At 55.9% G+C, this 11,618-nt stretch overlaps 1 protein-coding gene across 1 annotated transcript in view; it reads right to left on the bottom strand.

Annotated features, from left to right (window-relative positions):
- Positions 1 to 1,488: 1,488 nt before the first annotated feature.
- The window catches only part of BCR (BCR activator of RhoGEF and GTPase), a 124,816-nt gene continuing 114,686 nt past the window's right edge, over positions 1,489 to 11,618 (bottom strand). Inside the window, exons 17-23 of the mRNA XM_025474691.3 lie at positions 9,430 to 9,489; positions 8,606 to 8,715; positions 6,964 to 7,103; positions 5,953 to 6,087; positions 5,071 to 5,176; positions 4,535 to 4,697; positions 1,489 to 4,186 (exon numbers count right to left, since the gene is read on the bottom strand). Coding sequence (XP_025330476.1) covers positions 4,097 to 4,186; positions 4,535 to 4,697; positions 5,071 to 5,176; positions 5,953 to 6,087; positions 6,964 to 7,103; positions 8,606 to 8,715; positions 9,430 to 9,489 — 804 coding nt within the window. The 3' untranslated portion in view covers positions 1,489 to 4,096. The remainder of the gene's footprint in view (positions 4,187 to 4,534; positions 4,698 to 5,070; positions 5,177 to 5,952; positions 6,088 to 6,963; positions 7,104 to 8,605; positions 8,716 to 9,429; positions 9,490 to 11,618) is intronic.

Here is an 11,618-nt window from a genome sequence, read left to right as displayed (position 1 = left end):
AAGGCTGGTGGTCAAGGTCTCGCCCTGTCCCGTCCTGCAGAAAGGGAGTGAGCTCGGGGGGAGGGGGTGTCAGCAGGACACAGAGGTCCTAGCCTCAGCTCATCAACCAGCTCTGGGATACCAGGGTGCAGGGGTGGGGGTAGGGCTTCACGTGCCTCAGTTTCCCCATCTATCAAGTAAAGGGATTGGACCAAGAGGCCTCTGAGGGCCCTTTGAGGTGGGAGATCTCAGATTCAGGATCACAGGCCTGGGCTCTGCTGGACGTGGTGCCTGTTCTTAGGAATTTGGGTGCAGTCAACTCAAAAGACTAAAATATCAAATCCTAGTTAAGAGCGATACAGTAGGGGTTACAATTTTTTTTCATTATTAGTATTGTGTTTTTTATGGTTTTCAAACAGGACCAGGACTGTGGAACTAGAGAGAACTAACAGTAGCCTTTTAGGGGTCAAATCCTCAGAGAAGGGCCAGCAGCAGCCTGTTCCTCATCAGCAGATGTCAGAGTGGAGAGGTGGCAAGGTGTATGTGAAGCTTTTCCAATGTAGGCAAGACACACACACCTTACACACCTGTGGGAGAGGATGCTGTGACAGGTGGTGCTGTGGGGAGTCCACTGGGGGGGTGTTGCAGGACAGGTGCTGGGGGAAAGGCCTTTGGAGACTCTGAGGGTGGAGATTCATCCCTAGAGCACCCTGTTACACTCCTGGTGTGACCTCCTCCAGGTCACCAGAGGCCAGCAAAAGGCTGCACTGGGCTCAGGGCTGCTGCCATCCAGCCCTGCGTCTCCCCAGGGCAGCTCCGTGCTCTGCTTGGGGAAATGGCCACGGTGATGCTCCACAGGCAGCAGCGTTGGGGGTCAGCGGGAGGGAGAATCCGTCCGGGCAGTTGACCACACACCACACTGCTCCCCACCCGTCCGCCCAGGAGCTGACCAGGAGACCCTCCTCCCCGGGGGCCTGAGGAGGACCCTCACTGGCCACCTGCAGTCTACTGGGCGAGCCTTAGTCCCAGCTCCTCCCAAGCTGCACCCAGGTCCCACACCTGTCTCCACCCTGGGCACCACTTCCCTGTAAGCTGGACAGGCTTTTTCTGAGGGCGAGGCTGGTGGCAGCTAAGGGTGACCCGTGTACCACCAAACCCCGGTGCCAGCGGAAACCACAGAGGCCAATGGGCTGGTATAGGGCCGGGCTGTGTGTGGCTGGAGTCCTCCCTGCCCTTGGGCTTGACATGGCCAGTACCCCCACTGCCCTAGGCCGGAGGGCGGCAGAGACTGTTGCAGCTTCCTGTCCCGACATTACCTGCTGTGCCTGCCTGTGAACCCCACAGGGCCTGGCTTCACGCCAGTGTGCACTGCGCTCTGAGGTGGCCTCTGGGACACCCAGGCCCACTATGTCACCTGGTTCTTTTGGCTCTGCTGCCCACCCTCATCCCCCTCCCAGAGGCTCTGATCGTGGTTTTTCTTCTGAATGGAGCAATCACCACCTACACAAGTAGTCTCAGATAACTTTAATGAAAGTGTCAGCAGTCCTTTTCCCCCACGGTGGTGTCTGGATGGCTGAGCCCAAAGCAGAAATGCAGCTGCTGAGACTAGTGGAGCTGAGCCCCCCGCTGCTGAGGGCAGCAGAGCGGCTGCTCCAGACTCGGGGTGCCAGCCGGGGCAGGAAAGCATCACTTCTTCCGGCAGAGTCCAGCAGCCGAGCCTTGTGGAAAGTCACGTCTGGGCTCTAGGCCTTTACGCGCCCTGTGCTGGCTTCACCAACCCACAGGCCCGAGTGTGAGATGGGACGACACAGGCGGCCAAGGATCCAAAGCGATTGCCGCCACTGTGGCCCAGCGAAGGAGCGCTTTTACAGCTACACGAGGAAAGAGTGGTCATTCTGTCATTAAACAGCACACATTCTATATAAATAAAAAATAAAAGGGGGAGGAGATGGGGAACGGAACGAAAATTGGCACAGACATTGATATATTGCTTTCCAGTTTCAATGCGACAGATGCAAATCATGACACCAAGGGAACAGAAACGAGGGCTGGGTTTAGATTTTCTAAGCCGAATGTGTTCCCCTTGCGGGGCTGGAGGGTTGCTCAGATGGATGGGGAGCCAGGCCAGGGGCAGCCCGGAGCTAGAGGCCTGAGAAACCCCGTGAATTCAGAAATGTGAAGAGGGCACAGGACCCTGCTCCCTACCCTAACCCCCTAGGAGAGCAGCACTACTTGAAAGTGGTGGGTCTGCTCTCCTCACAAGAAAAAAGTACAAAGAAATAAATATGAGGACATAAAACCTTCAAGAGACTGTTTTCTGCTGTATCCCCCAGCCCCCTGCTTCCGTAGGTCCACGAGCAGAGGGGAGGTTGGGGGGCACATGCCCCCCCAGCATGTGCTGCAAGTTCAGGTGGGAGCTGCCTTGTGAGGCGAACCCTCCCACCCTCACCCCTGCCACCCAGGACATGGGAAGGACCATGGGACATTGCCACCGGTTACTGGTGTAATCACGTGACAAGCAAACACCTTTTCCTGAGTCACACCATCACTTCCCTCCTCCGGTCCACTAGATCCTCTCTTCTTTCAAGACTATCATGGAAACTTGGCTTCTCACAATTTCTTTTTTCCCCATCCTATCCACCCCCCTCTCTCTCTCTCTCAAAAAAAAAAAAAAAAAAAAAAGAGCAACTGTTCATAGATTTGTTTCTTCCAAATACTTAGTGGCCTCCCTCGTTCTCCTTTCTCTAAGCCGGATGGTCAGGAGGGTTACCAGGAATGTCTGGGCTTCCCTTCCATACTGGTGTTTGGAGAAGGGGGAGGGTGGGCAGTGGGTGTGTGTCCTTCCACCTGCTTTGGGACAGGAGGCTGGCCAGTAGAACAGCGGCCCCCTGCTCCTAACCCTCCCACATGCTCAGGAGACTTCAGAACCCACCCCTGACAAAAACAGAGCCGGCCTGTGGAGGGAGACAAAATGCCGCTGGGACACAGATTGTCCATGGCGTACATTCTGATATCGTATTAGGTATCTGAATCTGTTAGGAAAAAAATTAGAAACTATGTAGAAAACTTAAAAATATTCAAGTATCAAAAGGCTATTCGGATCAAAGTTTAAAACAAGCTGTCAGCAAGCTGTCGCTGCCAAGAGGAGACTTTTACAAAAGTTACTGAGCTTGTTCAGCAGAGAGCGAGAGCATGAAGTGATCTGTGTGGGGGGGACGATCAGGGGAAGGGAGGGTGTGGGCAGAGGGGGCGATGGGCTGGAGGAAGCCAGAGAGATTGAGGCCTTTTTAAGCTGAAGAGGAGAGCTTGTGCCCAGCAGGCAGTGGACAGGGTCACTATCCCTGGAGAAGCCATAAAGTGCGCAGCCTGAGCCTCCCTCCCCCTGGTGTCGATCCTGGACAGAAAGACAGACAGACAGACGTTACACGGCTCCATGGGGAGCTGCCTTCCAAGGGGCACATGAACGGCAAGACAAAGCAACAGGACAGAACAGGAAGACCCATTTCTGGACAGAGCTCCTTCTGGAAAGAAAGAGAAGAAAGGAGGCGAAAGGGGTCAAACGCTACACAGTGTTGACTTAGCTTTTCGAACTCTGTTACACAAACAGAGTCAAATTTCTAAGTCAGGGAAACTGAAAAGCCCCCACCCGTACAGGGACAGGGCTGTGGCCCCCACGGTACGAAGCAGCATCGGTGTTTATTCAAGACACGATAGTGAGGGACTCTGGTCACGTTCCCTTCTCCCCGGAGAGGGTGCATCTTGATGAGTGATCCAGTAGAAATCTTTAAAACTCTGATAAATTAAGTTCGCAGAAACCACTCCCTTCGCCTGGTCCCACGGCCAGGCCCGCGCGCCGAGGCCTGCTGGCTTGGGGCGCCCTCTTGTGGCCGCATGGAAAACCGGAGTCTGAGGCCCGGCGGGAGCTCACAGACCCACAGGCCCTAAGGCCACTCAGCCTTCCGGGTAGGGTAGTTGTCTCTAGGCAGGTGGTCCAGCCCTTGGGGGCGAGGTGGCCCAATTACTCCTCAAGAAGATTCGGTTCCCGCTCTGTGGATAGCCCGTGTTGCCAGGAGGTTTCCAGGCCCTCTGCCGGCCTCTCGGAGACCGAACTGGGCCTTTAGACTTCAGTGGAGAATAGGATGCTCTGTCTCTTGCTGTCTGGGGCAGGGATGGCCTCCAGCTGCAGGAAGTACAGCAGCACCTGGACCTGCCAGGGCACAGCAGGGAGGAGGAAAGAAGAAAGCGGCTCAGAGGGGTGCTCACAGCCCCAGAGTGTGCTGGTGACAACGAGCCCCTCCTGGCAAGAGATCTGAGTGTCCCTGAGGGAACACCACGCCAGCCTTGAGAAGCCCGGATAAGGAACAGAAGGATGGGCAGTGGACTGGGTCCTCCCATCCCCTCCCAGCCACATGGCCTCTGGTAAGTCCTTCTTTCTGCACCTCGGGCCTCGCCCCCGTACAGCTCAGGTGGGAATGACTGGTAGGACCCCCGTGGGCCAGGTGGAGGCCACTTCTGTGACGTCAGGTGGCTCGAGCTGGAGCCTGTCTCCTCATACCTGGGACATGACTTCCAGGGACCAGCTGTCGGTCATGGATATGGGCTGGCTGGGGTTGGCAGGGAGCTTGCTCTCCTTCTCTGATGGCCGGAGCAGTGTGGGGCCGAAGACTGTGGCAAGGTTGTGCAGGGACATCTTGTTCACTGTCTCCTTTTCTGCCACCCTGCACAGGGCCAAAGCAAGGGGTACCATTGCGACATGGCCTTCAGGGTGGGAGTGAGTGCTCAGGGATCATAGGGAGTGCTCCCCTTTCTGCCTGGGGCTGGCTCTCCAACATAGACATCCTGCCCCTGGCAGTGCTGAAAGCAGACCCCACCCTGGTTCTCCTGGGCCTAGGACAAACAGCACCTGAGGCCACCTGCTGGGGAGAGAAAGCCCAGCCACTGGCCGCAGCTGAAGCACCTTGCTCCGCAGAGGAGTAACTACAGACAGGAGTGGGGAAAGGGTCCTGGCAGCCTCGGAGTGTGGCAGGAGCTGGTGGGCCTTGCTGCCTGGGGTCCCAGAACCCGGGGCCCCTGAGGAGGAGTTGGGGTTACCTTTTCAGGTGGTCCAGAAGGAAGAGGAAGGTCAGCAGGTTGGCCTCTGGGAGTGACAGCAGTAAATTAAGCATGCAGCTCTCCTTTGCGACAGGGTCTGACAGAGCTATGGGGGATGGGGTGGGAGAGGTGCTAGTGTCAGGGTCACAGCCAAGCTGGAAGCCCTTCCTGGGGCCCATCAGAGGGCACAGGACAGCCCAGGCCTGTCATCATCCTGACCCACACGGCACTGGCCCCCGGGGAGGACCCTGTGATGGGTGCCTTTTCTGTTATCTCCAAGGGTAGAATGGCATCCCGGAGACCAGGGACAGGAGGGGCTGGGCAGAGCTGCCCTCCCAGCTGGCTTGGCCATTCCCACCTCCGGCTCAGAAGAGCCCAAGGCACAGGAAGCCAAGCATGGAATGTAGGAAGAGGTTTTCAGGGCCTTGGCAGCTCCCTCATCACCCTGTGTACCCTGGAGGTGTGGGGGGGACCAGGTCCTCTGCTGAATGGCCCTGGAGGCCGTGTGTGGGAGCCGCAGGTGCCCTGTACCCCAGCGCTCCCACTTTGGACACCACCTCCTTGTTGAGAGGGTCAGGTTGGGCTTGCAGCCCCACTTGATGGGACCAGGACCCATGGTGAGAGGAGCAGGGCGGGCACTCTAGTGAGGAGGAAGGAGACTGTAGGGCCCGCACCCTGGTGCGTCCATGATGGTACAGTGCCCCCCTGGGATACTTGGGGTGGGGGGCACAATGGGAGGCCCCTGTCCTTCTAGGACAGCTAGGTTCTTGGGGCCCGCCACCACCTGCAGTTTGGACTGAAACGTGGACTGTGGTGGAGAGGGCACGCCTTGCCCACCTTGGGGCACCAGGGACAGGCAGGGAGGGGATCTCCCCTGCTCACCGATGCCCTCGGCGAAGTTGGGGTAGAACTCGTCGGTGAAGAGAGGCTCTGGTAGTTCGCGGAAGTACAGCTTCAGCGTGCCGGCAATGGCGTTCACGTCCATCTCGCTCATCATCACCGACACGTCCTTGTTATCTGCAAGGAGTGCAGAGATGGAGCACGGCCTACTCGCGGATCCCACATAGGGTTCCACTCTCCGGGCCTCAGCCAAGCGAGCCCACAGCAGGCTGATGGCTTTCGGGGTCCCTCCTTTAAGCAGCTGATCATCTTCAAAGCACACCAGGGGTCCTGACAGGGGAGGCGTCCTGCCCACCTCTCCCTTGTTGGGCAACGGTTGGCCTGGCGGCAGAGCCACCACGAGGGGCTGTGAGGCCAGCAGAGGACGGACACTGCCTGGGCAGGGATTGGGTGGCTATGCTCTGTAGGAACCACCTGGCTGTAGGCATCTTCTGATCACATTAAGATACTGGGATTACTGGTTCAATTCTAGAGATTTAAACCAGTGACTTCCCTCTGGCCTCAGGTGGCCACTGGCCCTCCGTGTCACAGGCCAGGGCGGGTAGAGTATGCAGGCACAGAGGCCTGGCTCCGCCATCTTCCACTCTGAGAAGCCTCTGGGGTCTCAGTGTCTTCATCTGGGGACTGAGGAAGTTCTTCGCAGTCAGACTACACTGACTCCTGGGCTTTGGTCAGCACCTCTTTTCCACCCGGTGAAAGCAGGCCAAACCCCTGTGTGAGATGGGGCAGCTCTGCAGAAGCCTCCGGTCCAACTCTACGAGAGCCATGCATGCATGATTCAGATAGAACGGGCTTCTGCAGAACCTCCTCCCACCATTCTTACTTTCATTTGAAAAATACTCTTACTTTCATTTGAAAAATACTTACTTTCATTTGAAAAATAAAACAAGTGAAGAAAAGGTACAGAGCCTCATATACCCAGCACAAGCCACGGAAGGCACATGGTCACCATGCCCACACCCCCAACCCCGTGTTGCCCAGGCCAACACTCACTGACGTCAAAGGCTGCCTTCAGAGCCTGGATGTCCGTGGCCACTCCAGACACGCGGTAGATGCCCACTTCCTCCATGCCTCGGCGCTCAATCTCCTCCACGCACTGGCGCACGATGTAGGGCACCTTGGATCTCTCCCTCCTGCAGGGGAGGGCAAGTACTTTCAGTGCCTGGCAGCCCTGGCTCAGGCCACAGCAGGGCTGCACCCATCATCTGTCTGCACACCTGGATACCCAGGGATGGGGGTGATGAAGGCCCCCAGGTTTGGGCTCACACAGTCCCTTCTGTGTGCTTTCCCTCTGTTGGGAGAGCTCATGATTCCCATTGCTTAGATCTTATTGGCCTTTTTTTTTTTTTTTCCTTTTTAAAGATTTTATTTATTTCTTTGAGAGACAGTGAGGTGAGGGGGCATAAGCGGGGGGGGGGGCAGAGGGAGAGGGACGAGCAGACTCCCTGCTGAATGGGGAGTCTGATGAGAGCTCAATACCAGGACCCTAGATTGTGACCTGAGCCCAAGTCAGACGCCTGACTGAGGCACCCAGATGCCTCCTGCCCCCCACCATCATTAGGGTCTAAGGTAGATGGATGCCCTGTGAAATATGCATAATTTGGGAGAGGGTCAGGAGGCTGTTCTAAGTGGAATCAGCAGCCATAGGAAGTCAGAAAGGATCTCAGGCGTTGGGCTGACAGGTGGCTACACAGAGTCCCGGACATAGTCTTGGCCCTTCCCTCCACTTGCTGTATGAGAGGCGAATCCTGACTTCTCCAGGCCTCAGCAAGAGGTGAGCCCTGCACGTGGTGGCATTCCCCCAACATCTGCTGGATGGAGACTCCACAGGGCTGCCCAACCACAGCACTCAGAATCCTGTGCTTCTAAATTTTTGCTCACGTCTTAATGCACAATTCCAGTACTCCACATAGGACCCCGGAGTAGGAATACTTCAAAAATAGGAGATGTGCTATTTGGAGGGTTAGCCTAGTTTAGCAGTTGGGTTCACAAGCCCAGTAAAGCACTCTCCCAAGCCACCCCCCCATCAGCAGCACTTATTTGGGGTAACTGCTGACACAATCTTCTCTGCCTAGGCCCAGACCCATCCAGAGAGGTGTGGGGACAGCTGGGGTGCAGCTGGGGGTGAAGAGTGGTGTTCGGACACAATTAGGTGTCTGGGGAACATCTGACATGGGCTCCAGCTGGATGACCGGTGAGGTCAGGGGCCCGGCCAGATTCCAAACAGAGGAAGTGAATGGATTCTGGGAGGAAGCTGCCTGTGTCCCTGAGAACTGCTCTCAAATCAACATACAGACTTCTCCTGGCAACTGACCTGTGACTGAGGGGCTGGAGTTGCCTTTATTCCACAGGAAGCCCGACTGGGGCAAATTCTGAAGGAAGAAAACCCAGACCTCACCCAGTTCCAGCAGCTGTTTGGGAGCTAGCAGCCCGCCAGCATGGGAAGGGGGCGAGGACACTCCTAAGGGGACAGGGACAGGTTTCTCAGTGAGCCTGGGGGGCGGCTCCGTGCACAGAGGACCATGCACAGAGAGGGGAGACCCTCACCTGTTCTTTCCTTCAGAAACACCTGGGGGAGGGGGTGCCCACTGTGCCCAGGGATGAGATGCATGAGTCCTGGCCCCTCTCCACTCACTTGGTGACCACGGCAATCTTGACTCCGAAGACGCCTGTCTGTTTTCGGGAAGGCATTCTCTTCAAGCTGAACTCCCTGCTGGTGAACTTGACTGAGAGCTTCACTTCGATCTGCAAAGGGAGGCAGGTCACAGCCCTCTCACCTTCCTGGGACTCACAGTGTGAGTTCCCAGAGGCCCTGGGGGCTTGGCAAATCATTCCTCCTCCCTGAACAAGTGGGCTAAGATCCCAGGGCAGGGCAGGTCGCTGGCTGAGCTCAGCAAGAACCAGGAATGGTCAGGGTGATTCAAGGATTGGGTCTTGTAGGACACTGCTCCTGACCCTAACCCCCACTGCTTCTCTTTCTTAATAGCAACGCAAAAGTATAGAAAATAACATAACAAAAATCCATGAATCATCTAGCAAATGAGAATGTGTTGTTCATGTTACACACCTTTTCTGGTATGTAATAGTTTGTTTGTTTGTTTATTATTTATTTATTTATTTATTTATTTATTTATTTATTTATTTATTTATTTATTTATTTATTTAAAGGTTTAAATCCTTCTCGACACTGAAAACTAATGAGGGGTCTTTCTACAGGCAGACCCCAGGGTCGAGGTTCTACTTGTCTTGTTACAGGAGGGACTTCCAGCACCTGGCTGGTGACCGTACTCCAGCCCCCAAATGGATTCTTGCCTGCTTGTAGTGACTCTGCTTTGTAGCGTCTCTCCCTCCTTCAGCCATGTCCCACCTCAGACACTAGTTCAGGCTCAGCCTCCTTCTGACCGCTTTTGGGGGAATCGGGGCCACCCTAACCTAGTGGGAAAGTAGGTGCCAACATACCCCATTCATGGCGATGACAGTCCGCTGCCAGTCTCTGTCCTGCAGGGCCTGGGGGTCCAGCTGAAAGCAAGAAGTCGTGATTATCAGGTGCCCTGGGGTCTGTGCAGAGACCTGGCTGGGCAGCAGCCCAAGCCTATCACTGCTCCACACCTATGTCAGAATTAGAGTTGGACCTCTGCTGGCACCTCTATCTAGAGGTTCTCCAAAGAGAACTTGCTAGAAAACCCCTGGAAACTGAGAGGCCTCCTGCTCCCAGACCTGGGAGCTCACGGTTCACAGGTTCCAGGCTCACGGCTCGGCACCCCATTCCTCTCTCTGTCCCTCCAGCTGGGAGCTCAAGTCTACGTTGGCAGGAATCTTTTTTTTTTTTTTTTTTTTAAGAATTTTATTTATTGAGAGAGAGAGAGAGAGAGAGAGAGAGAGAGAAAATGGGTGGGGGAGGGGCAGAGGAAGAGGGAGAAGCAGACTCCCCGCTGAGCAGGGAGCAGATGCAGGGCTCTATCCCAGGACTCTATTGCCTGAGTCAAAGGCAGATGCTTAACCGACTGAGCCACCCAGACGCCCATTTGCTGGCAGCCATCTTGCTCACCCTCCACCAACCATCTTAAATAGTTTGGGAAACCCAATTTCAATAGCAACGTTCAGAGGGTATGCCAAAGAAGAGTCTGGGACAGTTTTCTCCCTGTGTGTGCTATGTGGTTTAGTTGTAGGAGCCCATGCAGGAGGGGTCTCCAGTCCACGCCAGTCCTGTGGCCCAGAGGCCAGCCCAGAAGGACCCAGAGCACAGCTCCAAATCACACAGCCAGTGAGGGGGGCTGGAGGGCCCTCTGTAGCCCCTCTGGCTTCACCCCACAGAGCACTGTCTGTGTGCCAGCCGATGGGACCAATGCTGCTTAATCTCACCCGACAGAGACCCCGACCTTAGTGGTCAGGCCAAGTGCCCCCCATCTATGAGGGCGCCCTCTCCCCTGTTGTGGGGAGCACACATTCCACACCAGTGGGCTGGGCTGGACAAATAAGCACTGGGAGGATCTTGTTTAAAAACAGCTCCTGGAGTCCTAGTCACAGAGTCGCACCAGCAGCTCAGGGAGGGACATGGGGTTCACTTAACTAGAAACCTCCCAAAGTGATTCTGATATAAAGCCAGCTGAGGGAACCGCTGTCTGACACCATATAACCTAGCACTCCTCATGCAAGGCCTTGTGATTTCATCACTTGCTTCAGGCGATGGTTCATGTGTGCAACCAGGCAAACTATTTGAAATCAGGGTCCGCACCTCGTCATTTCTGCACACACAAACTTGTGCATGCAGATGCATGCATGCACACACACAGTGGGAATGAGCAGAGCTCCAGGCCCAGAGGGGTATCTATCCACTGCAAGAGACCCAGGAGGTAACAGCCACGTGGGCCTCATGCAGGAGAGGAAAGAAGATCCAGAGGCCACCAACTGCCAGGTGTGTGCAACCTGAGCTTCTCTCCCTGCACATTCTGGCACAGAGGCTCAGCGCAGGTACTCGCTTCCCCTTCAAGGGCCTACTGGTTAACATCCCCAAGGATGAGAAACGAACAGACAGAATGGTTCAGAAAAACAAAGTGTCTCCCTCCTGGGGCTGTGGGGGTAGGTCACAGGTTCTCATTCCTCATCTGTTCCAGGAGGTTCTCAGGAGCTATACTCCTGGGCCATGGGGATCCTCGCGCTCAGGGGCAGGGCCTATGAATGGGGACCAGTCAGTCACAAACCACTCAGAAAAGGAAACCTCCCAACTGGTGCTTTCCCACCAGAGCGAACCCCTGGCATCCAGCTGGGGGAAGAGCTTCTTCCAGGGGAGGCAAGAGGGGGGTGCTGCTGGGGCCTCATTCTCTCAACCAGACCAGTGTGGCGGGAAGAGATGGGGGGTGCTCTGGCTGTCTAGGAAAGAAGGGGACAGACACCGTTCCTCCTGCACCTACGGAAAGGGAGAGTTTTGCGCCGCCAGGGAGTTTCCTTTAGATGGAGACACAGAAGCAGCTTCAGCAGGAAACCCCTTCCCTCTCCCTCCCAGGAGTAGTCATCACCCGGCCCCTCTCCTCAATGCAGCCGCAGCCCATAGGCAGAGCGACACAACAGCACATCCCAGCAGCAGGGACCCCGCCCTGACGGGGCCCACCCGGGAAACCTGTGGCACACCCAACTGCCCACCTTGCCCT

This window comes from Canis lupus, chromosome 26 (genome assembly GCF_003254725.2).
Source record: "Canis lupus dingo isolate Sandy chromosome 26, ASM325472v2, whole genome shotgun sequence".
Classification (NCBI taxonomy): Eukaryota; Metazoa; Chordata; class Mammalia; order Carnivora; family Canidae; genus Canis; species Canis lupus.
Note: the sequence above shows the minus strand (reverse complement) of the source record. Positions and strands in the feature narration are given on the sequence as shown.